Source organism: Nothobranchius furzeri, chromosome 10 (genome assembly GCF_043380555.1).
Source record: "Nothobranchius furzeri strain GRZ-AD chromosome 10, NfurGRZ-RIMD1, whole genome shotgun sequence".
In the NCBI taxonomy this organism is placed as follows: Eukaryota; Metazoa; Chordata; class Actinopteri; order Cyprinodontiformes; family Nothobranchiidae; genus Nothobranchius; species Nothobranchius furzeri.
The window spans coordinates 38,863,646-38,884,588 of NC_091750.1; the positions used below are offsets into that span (position 1 = coordinate 38,863,646).

Here is a 20,943-nt window from a genome sequence, read left to right on the forward strand (position 1 = left end):
TTATCCCCTTCACTCGTCGTCTTATCAGACGAAGCGTGCTCTGTCGGTCTCATCTTTAACATTCCTGACAGAATTCCTTGAGGATGTGAGGTTTCGGACTGGGATTTCCCTTCTGCGACTTTCGGCAGATCTTGATGTTGAGACGTGACGTTTGCTTCTGGTGGTGTTTGATCCCGAGTGCTCTTCGGAGTGTCGGGAAGTCCTTGTTCATCGTGAAGCTCGGTTTGACCTCCTGGTTGGGTTAGAGTCAGAGTGGGAGTCGTCTGTTCCTTGGCAGGCTCACTTGGGCTCACCTTGAACAGGTTAGAAAACCAGCCCGTTCCAGGGTTTCCTTTAGGCACACTCTCAAGGAGCGCTGCACGACTTGGAGAAGAAGCTCTAGCAGTAGGAGGTGGACTGCTTGGAGAAGAGCTGGTATCCTCTGACGAGCCCAGCTTAAGGATACCCGACAGCATTCCCCCATCTGCTCTGGAGGAGGTACTTGTGGGAGTGTTCTCAGAAAAAAAAGGGATTTTGAATTTGCTCCCTAAAAATGATTCCTCTGCAGGTTTGCCATGAGTCTGGGAGGAAATGTCTGGAGATGCAGTTGATATCAGAGTGGAGAAAGACTTCCTAAAAGGACTGAAGAATCCCGTTTCCTCTGAACCGCCCTCGGGTTTGGCTTCAGATGCTGCTGTGGTTTCTCTTTGGTGAATATCGGGAAGCTCACCAGACGATTCGGTCTCTGGAAGAAGCTCTACTGAACCACTTCCTGTTTCGTGGGAAAACTCTATTGATCCACTTCCTGTATCTGGTAAAAGATCAACGGATCCACTTCCTGAACCTGCTCTCGTCTCTCCGGAAGACTGTCGCTCCGTTTGCGAGCCTTCTCTTTTCGGACTGCTCCCAGGTCCTTGTTGGGAATCTCTGCTAGCAGCAGAGTCACTTCTTTGCTCTGAGGGCTGGGGTGGTGCCTCTCTAGATGAGGGCGTGCTGGAGAAAAGTCTCATGGGACTAAGCCTTCCTAGCATGGATTCGAACCCAGATGTGGACTGGTCACCAGCCTGTGCACCGCCTTGCGTCGGTGTCTGATTAGCATCAGCTTGTTGACCGGGTTCAGAGGACTGGAAAGGCAAAAGGGACTGAAGGGAAAACCTTTTCTCTGTTGCAGGTTCTTGAGAGGCGGGTGGAACTATAGCCACAGGTGGAGAGGCACCTCCGCTCTTGGGAATGAATGCCAGAAGTCTGGAAATGCCTGATTCAGGTTGGGGGGATGCTTGGGGAGTGGGCGGGTCTGTTGCAGGCATGATTTCAGGAACTTCCAAATTAGCTTTTGGGATCAAAGAGAGCAGTTTAGAAATTCCAGATTCAGTCTGTGGTGGTTGAGGGGATGGCGTTCCGGTGGACTCCACCTCCGTGGGAGACTTTGATCCTGTTAGTGAACTCAACAACGAGCTCATTGCATTTTTCACCCCAGTCATGCCTTGCTCAACAGGACTCTCCTCTTTAACCTCAGCTTGGACTTGGTCCTTTTTATCGTCCCCAGGTTGCACAGCCTTAGCATCGGTTGGCAGGGTGGGGAGTTTTCTTCTAGTTGGTTTTGGCATGGATTCATATTTGTGGAGCTCCTCCTCTTTTACAGCCAGGTACCGAGACACTGAGAGAACCAAGCTCTGCAGTTCACCCATCGGATCGATGTCTTCATCCCTCAGATCCTCTGGAGGAGACAACATGGGGTCCCGTTCATGGGCGGTTTGGTTTCTGCTTAAATATTCTTGTCCTTCATAAGGAGGCGTGCCATGTCCAGTGTAGTGATAGCACTCATGTTCAAAACTAGCATCCCCCTCTGTGAAGGTCAGATCCTCTAGTTCCTCCTCGGACCCGAATGAATACTGCATCTCGTCTGAACCAATCGAGTTATGCTCCATCCTCCTTTGAATCCTTGCGGCCTCCTCCCGAGCAGCCTCCTCCTCCCGAAAAGCTGCGTAGTTCTCCAGCGTGTCTTCTAAAGCCGTCTTGGCCCAGAGCCGAGTCTTATAAAGCAAACGTTCTGTGCCCGTCGGCTGTCGCAGCTGTTTGACTGATGGAATTATATCAATTTCAGGGGGAGATGATTCATCCTCAAAGCTTCCAGCTTCCATGTAAACTAACCGTACTTCTCCGCTGCCGAAGCCACGCCCCTTTTTCTGCGTCCTACCGTTTGGCTCCAGCGTGTCCTCTGGAGAAAGGCCATCACATTCTACCGCCTGATAAAACCTGCTGCCTTTAGACTCACAGCTGTCACAGATTCTGTAGATGATGCTTTTATCTTCATCCTCCCACAGTTTCTGCTCAGCATCTAAATAGTCATCCAAGAGGCCAGAGCCAGGAACTTTATATCCTCTCTCCCAGTCCTCCACACCCATACCCGAGTCAACTGGGATGATTCTAACGTTCCCCTTACTGTTTGATCGTCTGGTGTGAGTTAAAAAAAACAAAAGAGCATGCAGGAAGCAGTGGCGTGCAGGGAAAGGGTGAGATCAGAAACAAGAGAAAAGAAGCATTAAATATGAATCAAATCAACAAAACAAGTACGGACGTTAAAACAAGCCAAATGCAAAAGTAACAAAACCAAAGCAGTTTGTTTAATAAGTCCTTCATTACAGATTTACCTGCAGATTTGTGCACTTTTCATGTTTCATGTCTGCTTTGGTGGGTGGGTGTGTGTGTGTGGGTGTGTGTCTGCATGCATGTGTGTGTTACCTGGCTGCCCTCGCTTCTCTGGAGTCTAGATCATAACTTTGTACGGAGTTGGACTCCCTGGACAGGCTGGGACGTTGGACTCTGCGTCCGACGGGGTACTGATGGACAGATGAATTATTCTGGGACGTGTTGTGGAACGGTGGTGGCCTGGAGCCAGTTTCACTCCGGTAATCACTGTCATGGTCATCCATAGCACTGTCATGGTCGTCGTAAGCTGAGATAAAGATGACAACAGTTCAGTGCATGCGTTCAGTGAGATTTGCTCCACAAAAAAGGTTGACCAATCAGAAGCTTAGAAATAGGCTCAGAGATCAGTGCAACAGACAACAGTAAGAACCGCGTGCTGAAATGTGGCAAACGGCTCCCCCTTGTGGCTGCAAACAGACAACACAGGCAGATGAAACTGATCCGAAAGCTCTGCTTGTTTTTTTTAAAATCAAACAAACAAACAAACATTCACGGAGCATGCACAGCTGTTTTAAAGAAACTTAACCCTCCCACTGTCTTCATGGGTGACCCCGTGAGGAAAGTTGACCATTGAGCAGGATTGATGGTTTATTGCTTGGGTCCACGTGGCGGGGGTGAGGAGTGAGCACCATCTCACCCCTGCCACGTGGACCTCAAGGGATAAACCATCAATCCTGCTCGATGGTCAACTTTCCTGGCGGGGTCACCCGTGAAGACAGGGTTAAGGGGAAGTTCTGCACCAAACAACAGAAACAAGACAAACAACCAGTTTACGTACTTTGCTGGTCGCTCCATCCAAAATAAGTCCAGCTGCCTGGAGGCATTGATAAGTTTTCACAGGAGACACATTTAGGACTTATTGGTGTCTAAATGCATTAAACATCATCTAAATGTGCAACAGCCCACAGCAGTAATGAGAGAGGTGAGAAAGGGATATGATCACAGGGAGTGATGAAATGATTTTATACAGAAAAAAATAAACTGTAAAAAATGAGAAATTTTGTTTATTTTCTTCTTGGTAAAAAATAAGGTCAAAAATAAATGTGTTTATAATAAAACATGCTTCTTTATGCATCAGTCAAAACACAGCCGTCCAAAGAAACATGGAGAAAATGATGGATTTATGTTATGACTTACAACACTGGGAGGGTACAGATGTCAGCCTTCTTCTCTGGACCCGATGCTGGTGGAAGGAAACAGACATGTGAAAACCATGCCTGGTCGTTAGGTGGCAGCAGAGAGTCAGGTTCCTATGGGGGTAGGACTACAGGCTCATAGATTTTTATTTTATTATCTTTTACTGATGAGATCTCACCATCACGTTAAACACATTTAAATAATCAAAACTTGAAATCGATTTTTTATTTAAGACTCATTAAAATAAAAAAAAGCAACGAAACCTTCTTCACAGATTTTTAAACAACGTTTAAATTTCAAATCAAACTTGATGTTTGTCATCTTTACGTGTCGGTAGGAGTGTTTTCGTTCATGTACAACTTTGTTTGCATGTCAGTTAAAAAAGACTCAATACCTCTTGTGACAGTTTTTAAATTAGACAGATATTTCAGTAAACTGACTTCATCAGGGATCTGCGTGTTGATCCACTCCAGCTTACTGGTCCAGTACTGCGCCTCGTCCTCTGGGATGTCTGTACGGAGGACAGAAGTCACCAAATGCAGACATGATGTCAGGAAAACCTCAGTTAACGAGAACTCTTTAAAAGGCAGAAGTCCGGGAAGAAAGGGATGTTAAGTCCAACAAAGCGGAAAAAAGAAGCAAAGGCGTTTGAGGCTCCACCCCTCTCTCATGCGTGCTTCATAGTCATTAACGAGGAGGGTTTCCTTTCGGCATTGGCGGTTTTAAACAGGGGCCCACAGGGGCCTGGGCCCCTATAGAACCGGCCCTGGCCCCTGTTATGGCCCCTGTACTGAAGAGATAGATCGGATTTTTTTTCCCGCGCTGCCTCGGAGATGGGAACTAATGCGCTGCAGCGTTTCAGACGGAGCCTTTAGAGCGCAGCACACTCTGTGGACAGAACTGTTTACCTGGTGGATTTTTGAATAAAAGATTAAAAATAGTTTAAATGGGACCCGAAGAAATTCTTGAGGACGACTAACGGAAAAGACACTGAGAGACGAAGGCAAGCAATACAGTTTATTTTCCTGACATCAATAAATTTCCTTTGGCAAAATTGTGCACAAGCACAAAATTTGTCATATGGCGACAAAAAAGGAATTTTGATATTGCACTAATTCTTCCCTTTTTTTCTTGCGCCCCCATGAAAAAATACTGGCCCCACTGTGGCCCCCCTGGAAAATTTGGCCTAGAACCGCCCCTGCCTTTCAGAGAGCCAGAAATAGGTTTTAGCAGCATCAGAGGTCCTTCCTTAAGCCTTAAGGCTGCTCCTGTCGTCAGGAGATTTTTTCACTGAACAGAGACAGAAGCATATGCCAGACCTAACTTCTGTCATACAAAACAATCTGGGACAGACAGCTGTGAAGAAGAGGAGGGTGAAACGTGAGCATGGATGTAAAACCTTCATGACGGCACTCCAGCTCCAGCGTGGAGATTTGAGCTGATTTTATGTGAAGTTGGATTAAATGAGTTAAATAGTGTGGAGGGGAAAATGGATAGATTAATGTTATTTTCCTCTTCAGTAAAAGGCAAAGGTGGAGGCTGATCATGTCAGTTATAACAAAATCATCATTTCCAACTTTACACTGGAAACATTTGACTACAACAAAAAAATAAAGCATCAATAAAACAGAATTTAAAACAATAAACCCTAAAAAGCGGCAAATAATATAATATACTGACTTTTTTCTGTTTAAAGATATGATTTTATTTTGGTAAAAAGATTACAAACAATGCATATTTAACCCGTCATCAATCCCTGAGGAGCCTCAGTTTGGAGAAAGAGACTAGTTTTGATGAGCTAACCGCTAGCTGACTTGCCAATATCAACTAGTCATGAAGGCTGTTATTTACACCTTTACACTGCAGTCAGTTTGCATGACATTGTTTTTCTGTTTTATTTTGAAAACTTGGCATTTCAGCAGAGCAGGAAGTGTAACAAACAGCTAGCTCAGGTGCTAATTAGCACTGAGTTCATCTAAAGTTTCATCTATTATTGCTCTTAGTGGATTCTGGCCCAATTCTGCTTCCTAAAAAAGGACAAAAGCCGACTTTAAACGAGCTTTTATCAAACTTTAGGAGTTTGGGGAATCTGGTTGTGTCGAAAACCTGCGTTTCTCATCCGAAAGACGAGGGAAGGATTCTGCTGTGATAGATACCGAAGGGCTGCTCAAAGCGAACGTCCAGCAGCACCTGGTGAGGAGTCGGGTTGGTGGTACCGCAGATCTGGTCCTCCTTCATCAGGACCTCCGAGTCCAGAGACGTCCACTGTCCTGGTCCTTCCTGAACCACAGAAATCAGGAGAAATAAAAAATGTATACAGAGAAAGCAAAAAGAGAAGAGCGGGTGTGAGTGGGGGAATGACAGGTGTGTTGTAAAGAGCCTTGGGGGGTTGTGACACTCCAGAAGGGGCTTTATAAATACAGGCCATTTACAATTACCAAAATCAAGTTAGACAGAAGATAAAATAACATAAAAAAAGATGATTCTGCCAGTTTGGGACGGATGAAAACATGAAGAAGGGAGGAAGAGAAGCAGCAGCCGGAGGTGACCAGGAGGAACCGCTTCAGTCCGCAACTATTTCTAATGAGAAGCGCCCGTCTGGGGAAGTTTTCTAACAAGCAGCCTGTGTGCAGGTAAAGGTGTCGCCTTAATAAGGAGGAAACCTTTTCAGGCTGTCAAAAGTAAAGCAGCCAAAGCAGCAGAGCATCTCTGAAATCTACCTATTTACTCCAACATCCATCCATGCTGCAAACACAACAATAAAACGGGATTATGGAATAAACGACCTATTACCGCTTCATTTATGATAGAGAATCTCAAACAGAGCTATTTTATCTAGATCTATAAACACACATATATAAATATCTGTTCATGGAAGATAAGAAGTTCATTTTTTATTTGTTTTGCTTTTAGAGATTTACAAGAAACCAGAAACCACATCTGTTAAAAAAGAGTTCATCCCACCTTGTCAAAAAACAATCCTAGATGATCAAACATGAAGAAAATCCCATCAAAAATATGTAAGATAACCCAAAACACTATCAAATAATACATTAAAAAGGATTCTGTAAGCATGTTTGGACAAAATCTTATTTTATACCTGATTATAAAAGGAAGTTTTATCAAAACTCAGAGTTCAAATGATACAAAAAGACTTTAGAGTTTTTAGACAAACTGCAGTAAAACCTGTTGTTGTCATTTTCTTTGCTGACGTTAGTAAAAAACCATCCTGCATCCTAACTGAAGCCACAGTAAAAAATAAACGATTCTTTTTTAGAATAAACATGAAAAGTGCACCTAATAATACAAACATAAATGCTGACCATATCTCTGTTTGTGAGTAATAATTACAGCTCTTCTCAGTGTTTTAATAAGATTCTTTTATAGATACTAAACATTTAAATCAGAATTTTTTTTCATCCAGATGTTTTAACTCCAAACAGCTGAAACAGCATTAAAACAGCTAAATGTGAGACAATTAATTATTTAAAAAGGATGAAGGCTAAAATATTCTTACAACAAACGAATGAAAACGATCAAACGTCATAAATCTGAGAATAAAAATGCTGGTAAATTTCATTTGACACCGCCGTGACTCATCAGACAACAGGATGGGGATTTTTGGTGTTACAGATTAATCAGGTTCCTCTTAGAAGATCAATACCGATACTGACTGCTGTATTGATGCTGATGGTTTCCTACAAGCCCACGAAATCCTTTCCTGTTTAACTGTTTCACTAAACCAGAGCTGAAGCGAAACTCCAACAGGAAGTTGATTCCAGATCAGTAAGGCGAGAAAGGTCAAAAGGTGCTCATCCTTCTGACCTTTACATGTAACCAATACAGAGAAGCTAGGATGGGAGTAGTTTACAGATGTTTAGGAAAGACAGAAAAAAGATCAGCAGACCAATACGACAGGCAGACACACAGAAAACAAACCAAAAGGCAGACTGATTGAAAGACAGATAGACAGACAGAGAGACCAATAGACAGTCCGAAATATTGATAGACAGACAGACAGACAGACAGACAACTGACTAACAGACAGAGAGACAGAAAGACAGACAATAGACTGAAATACTGACAGGCACTAGACCAACACACAGATAGACAGCCAAATAGACAGACAGACCAACAGGTCGATAGACATGCAGACAAACAGAATGATTGAAAGACAGATAGACAGACAGACCAAAAGATCAATGGACAGACAGAGAGACCAATAGACAGTCAGAAAGATCGATAGACAGACAGATAAACAGACAGACTGATATACTGACAGGCAACAGACCAATAGACAGACAAATCAATAGACAGACAGACAGACCAATAGACAGATATTCAGACAGACAGACCAATAGACAGACAGACAAGAAAGAGAGACAGACCAATAGACAGATATTCAGACAGACAGACCAATAGACAGATATTCAGGCAGACAGACAGACAGACCAATAGACAGATAGCCAAACAGACAGACAGACAGAGAGACAGAAAGACCGATAGACAGACAGACAGAGAGACAGACCAATAGACAGATAGCCAAACAGACAGACAGACAGAGAGACAGAAAGACCGATAGACAGACAGACAGAGAGACAGACCAATAGACAGATATTCTGACAGACAGAAAGAAGGATGGACAGAGAGAGAGACAGACCAATAGACAGATATTCCGACAGACAGAAAGAAGGATGGACAGAGAGAGAGACAGACCAATGGACAGATATTCAGACAGACAGACAGAGAGGCAAACCAATAGACAGACAGACACACAGACAGACAGAGAGACAGACCAATAGACAGACAGACACACAGACAGACAGAGAGACAGACCAATAGACAGATAGACAAACAGACAGACAGACCGATAGACAGACAGACAGAGAGACAGACCAATAGACAGATATTCAGACAGACAGAAAAGCCGATAGACAGACAGACAGAGAGACAGACCAATAGACAGATAGACAAACAGAGAGACAGACCAATAGACAGATAGACAAACAGAGAGACAGACCGATAGGCAGAGAGACAGACCAATAGACAGATATTCCGACAGACAGAAAGAAGGACGGACAGAGAGAGAGACAGACCAATGGACAGATATTCAGACAGACAGACAGACAGACCGATAGACAGACAGACACACACACACAGACAGACAGAGAGACAGACCAATAGACAGATATTCAGACAGACAGACAGACAGACCGATAGACAGACAGACACACACACACAGATAGACAGAGAGACAGACCAATAGACAGATAGACAAACAGATAGACAAACAGACAGACAGATAGATAGCCAAACAGACAGACAGACAGAGAGACAGAAAGACCGATAGACAGACAGACAGAGAGACAGACCAATAGACAGATAGCCAAACAGACAGACAGACAGAGAGACAGAAAGACCGATAGACAGACAGACAGAGAGACAGACCAATAGACAGATATTCCGACAGACAGAAAGAAGGATGGACAGAGAGAGAGACAGACCAATAGACAGATATTCCGACAGACAGAAAGAAGGATGGACAGAGAGAGAGACAGACCAATGGACAGATATTCAGACAGACAGACAGAGAGGCAAACCAATAGACAGACAGACACACAGACAGACAGAGAGACAGACCAATAGACAGACAGACACACAGACAGACAGAGAGACAGACCAATAGACAGATAGACAAACAGACAGACAGACCGATAGACAGACAGACAGAGAGACAGACCAATAGACAGATATTCAGACAGACAGAAAAGCCGATAGACAGACAGACAGAGAGACAGACCAATAGACAGACAAACAGAGAGACAGACCAATAGACAGATAGACAAACAGAGAGACAGACCGATAGGCAGAGAGACAGACCAATAGACAGATATTCCGACAGACAGAAAGAAGGACGGACAGAGAGAGAGACAGACCAATGGACAGATATTCAGACAGACAGACAGACAGACCGATAGACAGACAGACACACACACACAGACAGACAGAGAGACAGACCAATAGACAGATATTCAGACAGACAGACAGACAGACCGATAGACAGACAGACACACACACACAGATAGACAGAGAGACAGACCAATAGACAGATAGACAAACAGATAGACAAACAGACAGACAGATATTCAGACAGACAGACAGAGAGACAGACCAATAGACAGATATTCAGACAGACAGACAGACAGACCGATAGACAGACAGACACACACAGACAGACACACACACACAGACAGACAGAGAGACAGACCAATAGACAGATATTCAGACAGACAGACAGACAGACCGATAGACAGACAGACACACACACACAGACAGACAGAGAGACAGACCAATAGACAGATAGACAAACAGACAGACAGACAGATATTCAGACAGACAGACAGAGAGACAGACCAATAGACAGATATTCAGACAGACAGATAGCCCGATAGACAGGCAGACAGACAGACCAATAGACAGACAGAGAGAGAGATGGACAGATAGAGAGAGAGAGAGACAGCTGGTTTTTATGAAAACAAAGAAAACCGAAATGATTCGTTTACAGTCCTAACAGCGACCCAGACGCTGTTTAAACTCCTGAAAAACGACGTCTGTGAAATCAGGAGTTTAAAAAAGGCTCAACAGACAAAAATGCAGCTTTTGCACAAATTTTGAACGATTTTGTCTCAGTAGAAAGTAAAATATTCCACCTAAATCTTCAGCTGAGTTTTAAACAACAAACATGCGAGTTTACCTCATCAGACTGTTGGATGGTGTCCAGCGGGATCAGTGCCGTACCGATCATCGTGTCCCAGATCAGACCTTTGTTCCACAGCTCCACCACCAGACCAGAATCCAGATTATTAATCTCACTGCAGACAAACAGATTCCTTTTACATTAAACATGAAGAGGAGCTAACTGCAACCCTTAGGTGGAACCACCAGGTATCAGGGCAGGAGCTAGATGTTCTTGACCTTCTTGGCTCTCCTGAAGCCAGATGTCAGTCACTGAACCTTCCACAACCTTCTAGGAGAACTCCTCTCCTCTTCTACAAGGTCAGGAAGTGGACCTAGTTTTATTAGGAGTGACGAACATCAGCCATTATCTGCTGGCAGATCCATCCTAAAGAGGAGATGGCAGAGTCATTTCTCCTCCCTTCGACTGTCAGTCATCTCCCATGACATCATCTCCACCATCAGCTGTGTGTGATGATCATCACACACAGCTGATGGTGGAGATGAGGAGTCGGTGGAGGTTCTGGTGGAGAGTTGGAGCCACACGGAGAAGTCACATTAATTGTTTTCTGTTTTTTATAAGTTTTCTGGGATGTTTCTCTGCTTCTGCACAGATGTAAGAAGTCATTAATGATCCTTTTTTGTATGACCTTCTTCACCACACTCTCTTTATTCTGCTCTCCCCATCTAATGGCTCCTTGGAGGGCATAGGCCAACCAGCCATTCCACCCCATCCCCATATATTTATATCTTCCTGCTCCCTCACATCATCACACAATTGTCCACATAGGACCTTGGGGGGTGGGCATGTCAGGGGGTGGGGGGATGGATCCCATTTCCGCATTCCTGTGGCAACCTGCCACCCAATTTTATTTGCACATTAAACACTTCCACCAACGACATTCCACGCAAACACACACTTAGGGCCTTGGGAGTGAGCACACTCAACGACATTTGGCAAGATGATCTTTCAGCCTCACCCCGAGTGCCGGTGCCCACTTCCAATTTTAAACTGCACTTAGACACAGAGGGCTGTGGGTGCAAGTGGGGTGGGGTGGTGTGGTGGCATCAGCTGGCGTAGGCTAGACGATGCCTGCACTGCCTGCTTACCACAGCCATGGAATACACCTCATCAACACGCACCAACACTGCATTGGAACAGGCGGAGGGAGACTAGGGGTCTTAGCACACCTCTGTTGTCACTTAGCTTCCCGGGACTGGAGGCTAGGAGGGGGATCTGGCCGTCTGGTTGGGGTCTGGAGTGGTGGGACGCTTTGCTCGGCGTTGGGCGGGGAAGCCTGCTCATCAGCACCTCAGCAGAAAGTGGCGAACTTTCTGTGTATGACTGTATATGTCAGGTGGGGTCTTGGACTCCACCCCTCTCCTCGGACTTCTTGTGCTACTACACATCTTCGCCTGCCCTCCCCCTGCCACACCTGGTGTGGAGTGTGGTGCCTTGCTCTGCCTGAGTGTTTGCGGCTCCCGGGTCAGGGGGTTTCATATTTTTTGAGTCTGCCTGATCGATCCCGGTGGCTGCCTGGTGGGGTCTGACTCCCTGGGCTCTGTTGGGTCTCCGGTGGGGCTGGTCGCCCCTGGGTTCCGGGTTGCTGGGTTCCAGGCTTGGCGGGCTTGGGGGTGGGAGGCTGCGGGGCGGGCCTGTGGGCTTGCCACCGACATCTCCCGGGACTCTGCCGGCTGCTGGTTGTGGCCCCCCGAGGCAATCCTCTGGGCTTCTCGAGGGGGGCGAGGGCTTTTCTGGTTACATTCGCCCTGGGGTCCCGGTGCTCTGGGGCAGCTCCTGGATCTCTGGGACTTGGAGCTCCTTCCATCTCCTACACATCTTTGAGTGGCAGATCTGTGGCCCCTCACACTCTCTATTGGATGCTCCTATAGAGAAACCTTACATATACAAGTGCGTGTACACACACAGGTGCTCACATGGTGCTCTCATAAGTATGGACTTGGGCATTTTCAACACATATCTTAAGGCTGTGGTTGGCACTAAATGCACTGTGATTTATTATCATGTGATTGTTCAGTAAAACAATGTTGACTTTATATTTCCTCATCAGGTTGACGCAGTGATAGCTTGCTCTAGTTGTATTGTTGGGACAGGTTCTGACTGTGGTCTGTGCTTATGCACCAAACTACAGTTCAGACTACCCACCCTTTTTGGAGACCTTGGAGGGGGTGCTGGAAAACGCTCCTTCCGGTGAGTCCCTCGTTCTGCTGGGGGACTTTAACGCTCACGTGGGCAACGTCAGTGAGACCTTGAGAGGTGTGGTTGGGAGGAACGCCCCCCCCAGGCAGGGTGGCTGGACTCTCCCTTAGAGATAGGGTGAGAAGCTCGGTCATTCGGGAGGGGCTCGGAGTAGACCCACTGCTCCTCCACATCGAGAGGAGCCAGTTGAGGTGGCTCGGGCATCTGGTCAGATTGCCTCCTGGACACCTCCCTGGTGAGGTTTTCCGGGCATGTCCAACTGGGAGGAGACCTAAAGGGAGACCCAGGACACAGTGGACGGACTATGTCTCTCACCTGGCCAGGGAACACCTTGGGATTCCCCCGGAGGAGCTGGCCCAAGTGGCTGGGGAGAGGGAAGTCTGAGCCTCTCGCCTTAGGCTACTGCCCCCGTGACCCGACTCCGAATAAGCAGATGAAAATGGATGGATTATTATTATTATCATTATTATTATTATTATTATAAGTAATATTAATATTTAGGGTTCAGACCTCATCTCAGTAACACAGGGAAACCACTCTATCACTATTTGAAACTTCGATGGAGAAATTAGGTCTCTGTAAAAATAAAGACAAACGACTGATCCAGATTACAATAGAAAACGTTTTTACTGAATAATTAATTTTCTTCCTCTGAGGAGGGAAAAGGTCGGAATCAGACATACGTAAATCACTTGTGTTGTTTGTAATTTAATGAAGTCACAGAGGGGAACACAAACACGGGCTGATGTGGGCAGCAGGGAAAAGGTCACCATTTGTTGATCCTTGAACAGAACCTTAATTGGCAAAACTTGCAAACATTGACCTGAATTACCTGACCAGTAATCGATGAGTGACAACAGCAATTAATCAGCAAACAATCAAATATTTCTACATCTTAATCCCAACAAAACTATTACACTTTTTCTTTTAGCTTATTTTGCAGCATTTTGGTGGTAGTGTTAGCTATCTGATACCTGTGAGTGTGCCTCAGCGGTAACACGACAGACTCATGGGTCTGTGGGTGGGTGGGTGGATGGATGGATGGATGAATGCATGGGTGGATGGGTGGATGGATGGATGGATGCATGAATGGATGAATGCATGGATGCATGGATGGATGGATGGATGGATGCATGCATGGGTGGATGGATGAATGGATGGATGAATGGATGAATGGATGGATGGATGGATAATGGATGCATGGGTGGATGGATGGATGGATGGATGGATGGTTGGATAGGTGGATGGATGAATGGATGGGTGGATGGAGGATGGATGAATCCATGGGTGGATGCATGAATGGATGAATGCAAGGATGGATGGATGGATGCATGCATGGGTGGATGGATGAATGGATGGATGATGGATGCATGGGTGGGTGGATGGATGGATGGGTGGATGGATGGATGGGTGGATGGATGCCTGGGTGGATGGATGGATGGATGTGTGGATGGGTGGATGGATGGATGGATGGATGTGTGGATGGGTGGATGGATGGATAGATGAATGGATGAATTGATGGATGGTTGATGAATGCATGGATGGATGGATGGATGGTTGGATAGGTGGATGGATGGATGAATCCATGGGTGGATGCATGAATGGATGAATGCATGGATGGATGGATGGATGCATGCATGGGTGGATGGATGAATGGATGGATGATGGATGCATGGGTGGGTGGATGGATGGATGGGTGGATGGATGCATGGGTGGATGGATGCACGGGTGGATATGGATGGATGGATGCACGGGTGGATGGATGGATGGATGGATGGATGGATGGATGCACGGGTGGATATGGATGGATGGATGCACGGGTGGATGGATGGATGGATGGATGGATGGATGGATGGGTGGATGGATGGATGCACGGGTGGATGGATGGATGGATGATGGATGCATGGGTGGGTGGATGGATGGATGGATGCATGGGTGGGTGGATGGATGGATGGATGGATGCATGGGTGGATGGATGCATGGGTGGATGGATGGATGGATGGGTGGATGGATGGATGGATGAATGATATATTAGGTGGACACAGCAGACTAGGTCCTAGGCCATAAGTTAACATTCTTGACTCTAACTGATATCGTTGTTCACATGTAAATAAATGTGATGGTAAAAAAAGAAAATGTGTGTGTAGGTTGGCAACTTTCATGTCCCTTTGAGAAGCAAAAGCAGGAATCCCTTAAAAGGTTCAACATAAAACTTAAACCTCTCGTCCAACCGAAGTCCTTGCTGCCTTTAGAATCAGATCTAAAGGAGACAAGCTGAGGAGGAAAAAACGGTGCATGAGAGAGCAGAAGAACCAGCGATCAGAGGTCGTCTAGGAGAACGTAACAGAAAACATCTACAGATGTCTGACGATGAATCATGAGGGGGAAAAAAACCTCATGCTGCTGGATTAACAATTGATTAGATGATCCAATCTATTGATCCAAAAGGGCCATCAGGTGTCCTCACATGACAATCATCTCCACCCACTGGGGTCTGACTGGGCTGGACGGCTCTTTAGATTCATCCCAGACTCAGTTATTCCACTTCTCTCCGTCCTGAATCTGTAACATATTCTGTTTCAGCGTTAAAGTGAGGCTAAAAGCAATGATGATAAATGACCCGCTCTTGTAAAACGCCTTCCGGAGACTCCAAAGCACTTTACCCTTACACTCATTCACCCATTCATTCCCTGGTGATGATGAGCTAAACCAATTCAATTCAATTCAAGTTTATTTATTAAGCACCAAATCAGGACCAGAATCGCCTCAAGGACCTTCACACAGTAAACAATACAGGTCAGGTCATTAAGCCAATCAGTTGCAAGTTTCCTACAAAAGGAACCCAGCAGGTTGCATCGAGTCACTGACTAGTGTCAGAGTCTTAACAGCAATCCTCATACTAAGCAAGCATGCAGTGACAGTGGAGAGGAAAACTCCCCTTTAACAGGAAGAAACCTCCAGAGGATCCTGGCTCAGTATAAGCAGCCATCCACCACGACTCACTGGGGATGGAGAACACACACACACACACACACACACACACGGGCACGCACGCACGTGCGCACGCGCGCGCACACACACACACACACAACATAGCCACAGCTGCACTAGAGCGCAGTGACAGAGGCGAGGCTGCCGAGCACAGGTCCCACTGGTCCCTCCGACCAACAACAGGGAGGGAGGGTTAAGTCTTTTGCCCAAGGACACAACAGCAGAATTCCCTGCAGGGAGCTGGGATTGATCCTACAACCTTCTGATTACTGGACACCCTGTTCTACCTGCGCTACAGCTGCTCTGAATGGATGCATTCAGCTCAAGGCTGACTCCCTCCGAAGCATCGATTTCTGTGAGCCTCAGAGATGTGTGTGTAGATTGCTGCTGATGTCCAGGGACTGAAACAACTCGGCTTAGCTACACAGAAAGGGTCAAAATGAACACATTATGTCGCTGGTGGTGGTCGGAGAGACCGGTGGCGCATGTGCTCGGCAGCATCGCCTCTGCCAGTGCACCCCAGGGCAGCTGTGGCTACATCGTAGCTCATCAACATCAGTGTGTGAATGTGTGTGTGAATGGATGAATGATACACTGTAGTGTAAAGCGCTTTGGAGTCCTTACTCTGAGAGGCACTACACAAGTGCGGGTCATTTATCATTTAGCTTTAGGCATGCGGAAAAGGTTTAATCTCAAAGTCGTCACACACTGGTGAAATGACATCTCCGCATCTGACCCATCCCCGTGGGGAGCGGTGAGCTGCAGCTGTGGCTGCGCTCAGGAACCATTTGGTGGTTTAACCCCCAATCCGACCACGTAAAGCTGAGTGTCAAGCAGGGAAGAAGAAGAAGAAAATATCTTTTCTAGGGCTGCACAAAATATCGTAAATATATCGTTATCGCAATATCAGCATGCACAATATGCACATTGGAAAGAACAGATAAATATCGCAATAAAGGGTCAGCTCAAATGTTTGCTACACATGATGCATTCTGTCAATCAAACAGAAGCATGATATTATTATTATTATTTTTTTTCCCCATGTCCCGTCTGGCTCTGAAGCAAACAGAATTGATGTCTGAATGCTGGTGACAAGCCTTACAGATTTACTCTCAGGTGGAGCATCAAAGCGTCTGCTTTTAATGTCACGCCTGATACTTAAAACTTTATTGTTATTGTTGTTGAATGCTTTGTAATTCCGACCAGACACGGAGTCAGAGGTGAAAGAGAAAGGAAGAGACAAAAGGTGGGGAGGGGGTGTTCCACAAAAATAAACAATAATGAACAAGAGTCTGCTTCTAGACCTGCAGAAAAAGAGGATAAAAAATAAAAAGGGACACAACAACAATACAACAAGATCCAGTTATCACTGCGTTAACTTGATGAAGAAATATATAATCAACACATCACAGAGCCTCGTGGAGTCAGAGCCAACCCAGCCCCACCCCAGCAGAATATCTACGCCCATCCCTGCATTTGCACAACTTCCAGATTATAAAAGACATAGGACATCCAGGTAAGGTTGGATCCTCCCCCTCCTGGACTTCCCACTCCCCTGTGACGGGACAGCAGAGGAGCCATGGTCTACTTGAGGCCCCTGAACCTGAGCCAGGCACTGCTGCATGTTCCTGCCTTCTCCCCGGCAGCATACATGTCAGGACCCGATCCCCAAGGCTCCGCCCAGTTTCCACCATGGGGCTGGCCACCCCCAAACCCCGAGCCCCCAGGCCCCCCACCCAGACCCGCCCAGGGGCAATGCAGCTGCCGGGCAGTGACCCATAGCCACCGCCAAGACCTCCAAGGGGTCCCACTCACAACCGCCAGTAGTCCACCCCCCGAGGCAACCCAAGCACCTCCAGAGGGGGGCAACGGCCCCTCAGTCCCAGACACCCTCAGTGAACCCACCTCCAGGGAACGTCCAGATACTCCAAACTCAGACCCTCCACCCCCTCACCCACATCATCCCGCAGGACAATATCAATGGTCCCCCGTCATCGCTATGTGATGGAACTGATCAAAGGAGCCCAGAGAGATTGACTTGAAGTGGAAGCAGAGGCTAAATCAAGTGTAATACGATCTAACAAAATATTTTTATACTGGTTGATGCAAAGAGTATCTTTATTTTTCCAATTCAAGAGGATAGTTTTCTTAGCGATGCATATGGCAGTCAGAACCACGTGAACCAAAGATGTTTCAATCGGGACATCGTCCAGGTTTCCCAGTAAATAAAGAGAGGGGGATGTTGGGATATGACATTTCAGACATTTTGACAGATCCTCACATACTCTACCCCAAAATTCCTGGACAGGTGGGCAGGACCACAGTGCATGAATGTAATTGTCAGGAATGTTGTTTGTGCAGTGTGTACAGGTGTCAGACGACACAAACCCCATCTTGAACATCCGATGACCTGTATAGTGTACTCTGTGTAGAATTTAGTACTGAATTAATTGTAAATTGGAGTGTCTGATCATTTTAAACGTTTTTAAACAAGTTTGGGACCAGAAGTTCTGGTCAAAGCTGACTGATAGATCCACCTCCCATTTTTCAATAGGGATTACTATTCTATCGTCTATTTTGGAAGTGTATTATATACTTTAGACAGTAGTTTGGGGGGTTTGAGATGATAGAAGTCTAATACCCTTGGTGGTGTTCGTAATTCTATTACCCAGTCCCAGGGCGGATACTCGACCTGTGAGCTGGTTTTAATTTGTGCCTAAGAATGAGAGGTTTCGTGTTCATGATGTTTAATGTTTATTATATGAATAAAATACTTCCAGATGGAGCATCAGGATTAGTGAAATCTGTCTGTTCAAGTCCTCGACATGTCTGCTGCCCCCTGGTGGAGGATCTATAGGTGGTGAGGGCCTGTTTTATTTCTTTAATACTGTTATATCATTATAGAATTACATAAAAGAAATTAGCATTAGAAAAGAAATAGCTCCTTTTTAAACACTGAACTGCATAATTATTTCATGTTTCAGACTTTAAGGGGTTAATGTAATATTATACTCACAACATGAAGTCTTGCTCCCAACAAGGCTGGTCTCCACGGACCGTGATGGTCGTGCTCTTTACATTCTGGACTTTTAACGTCACATAAGCATTGAATTTGTCTGAGAAAAGAGAAAACATCATATTAGATTTAACATGTTTGCTATTAGCTGCTAACCTTACAAGGTTAGAGGGAGAAATGCGTTTAATTTACTACATTTTGGGAATGACTATTATTTCAGTATGACTTGATTTGAATCAAATCAAAAATTGATTGAATTTGAGAAAAGAGGATGGATATTTCTGTGCAAAATGACTTTTAACCAGCTGCTATTATTGAAGAACTCTGAGTTGTGCCTTCGCTCTGGAAAAGACCGAGAAAGATTCATTATACAGCTGCGTTAAAGCAGCTTTCCGGAGTTTTCCTCTTTCAGAAACGATGTATGGTTTGTCAGAAATCCGTAAAAGTGATAATCTCATCATGTACTGTGATATAATGTCAGAAATACACTTTTTTTTTTTTTTACTAATCACGCCCCCTGCGCCGCAGAGCTCTGTGCAATAGGAAACTGAGGGTCGACCAGAACTAAACAATAGCGTTAGACTACCGCTTACATGCTTCACATTTAAGGAATACCTCGGCTGATGCAGAGTTGATGAACTTTTCACGGACAAGTAAGTCTCTAAAATATAAACATATGAAAACACAACATGACATGAGAATAATACTCGTAAAACAACATGTTTTAGCTGTTTGTCGGCTACAGAAGCACATTCATAAACAGAAATGTGAAGTCGCTCCCCCCCCCCCCCCCCCCCGCAGAAGAAATGTGGAATGCTGCTGTCGCCATGGCAACTGTGTCTCCCTATCCCGGCCTGGGCAGGACTGCGAGCTGTGAATGGCAGCTGAATCGTTTCCAGGAATCACTGTGCTCTGTAAACACAACGACCTCCTCCCCCTGTCCAGACTGAGGTGAAGAGCGCTGCTTATCGTGGCTGCAGGCACTGACGTGTGGAGAGTCCCAAACTCACCACCCCACCTAGTGGACACTTATGTTGTGTAATGTCTGAAGTCTGTTGCATTTCTGTCTGAGGTGTTTTTTTTGCAGAGCAAAGCTGCCCTCCCCGTAGAGGGTAACTCTGAAGTGCCTTTTTTTCCCTCCACCTGATCCAATCCTCATGTAAACCACTCTGATCTCTATTAAGGTAGCGCGACTCACGGTTGCGAATGACCACAGTCACCAATTTGTGTCATGTATCTTTGCCTATGTATGTCTGATCTCAGAATTGTGTGTACTGAAACTCTAATTTCCCTCTGGGATTAATAAAGTTTCTTTGAATTGAAAAAAACTGAAGGAGTGTGATATGCTTGTCAGCCACTAGATGGTGCCATCGGATGAGAGAAATACTCTGGAAAGAGACTTTAAGATGTTGCCAGTGGCGTGTCCAGATCAAACTCTGGAATGCCCTCCCCCTCCAAGTACGACAGGCCCCTTCACTAGGCCGTTTTAAGTTGGCGCTGAAGACCTATTTTCATCACCTTGCCTTTGGTCACTGACCTACTTTTCTTATATCTTAGGACTGATTGTCTTTGTTGTTTTATTCTGTGCTTTCCCTGCTTTTACTTACTTACATTTTTAGTACTGATGGCACTTTTATTTATCTATTTTTAACCTTATTTTTAGGTCGTTTGATTTTATTTATTTTTACGGAGCTCCTCTGTTCCCTGATGTACAGCACTTTGGTCAGCTGTCATGCTGTTTTTAAATGTGCTCTATAAATAAACATGGTATGGTATGGTTTGGTTTTAAAATGGGGTGGCCCAGGTGAGGCACAACTTTGTGCATGGGTGGCACCAATGGTTACGCTTTTTTGTTTTACCCCCAAGCCTTTTGTGGACAATGAAAAGCCTATTTACAGGTAAATTAGTGTGGTGGCAACTGGGATGGCCAATCAGATCCCAAGGGTGGCATGTACTACCCCAGGCCACTCCCTGGACACGCCCCTGGATGTAGCTTGTTTCAGGAACAACAGAACAATGAGGTTAATCTGTGAGTTACACACACACACACACTTCACCTGTATGTTTACTTAAACAAACAAGAAGATTTTGTTTCTTTCTCTGTACTTTGGGCTAGGGTTAGTTTTTTTATGTCAGCAGAGAAAACATAAAAGCC

At 45.5% G+C, this 20,943-nt stretch overlaps 1 protein-coding gene across 1 annotated transcript in view; it reads right to left on the minus strand.

Moving 5' to 3' along the window:
- Positions 1 to 2,595: 2,595 nt before the first annotated feature.
- The window catches only part of LOC139072196 (protein unc-13 homolog B-like), a 39,677-nt gene continuing 21,329 nt past the window's right edge, over positions 2,596 to 20,943 (minus strand). The window contains exons 3-9 of the mRNA XM_070555643.1: positions 18,789 to 18,888; positions 10,580 to 10,697; positions 5,982 to 6,105; positions 4,266 to 4,336; positions 3,826 to 3,871; positions 3,467 to 3,502; positions 2,596 to 2,935 (exon numbers count right to left, since the gene is read on the minus strand). Of these exons, the coding sequence (XP_070411744.1) occupies positions 2,718 to 2,935; positions 3,467 to 3,502; positions 3,826 to 3,871; positions 4,266 to 4,336; positions 5,982 to 6,105; positions 10,580 to 10,697; positions 18,789 to 18,888 (713 nt within the window). The 3' untranslated portion in view covers positions 2,596 to 2,717. The remainder of the gene's footprint in view (positions 2,936 to 3,466; positions 3,503 to 3,825; positions 3,872 to 4,265; positions 4,337 to 5,981; positions 6,106 to 10,579; positions 10,698 to 18,788; positions 18,889 to 20,943) is intronic.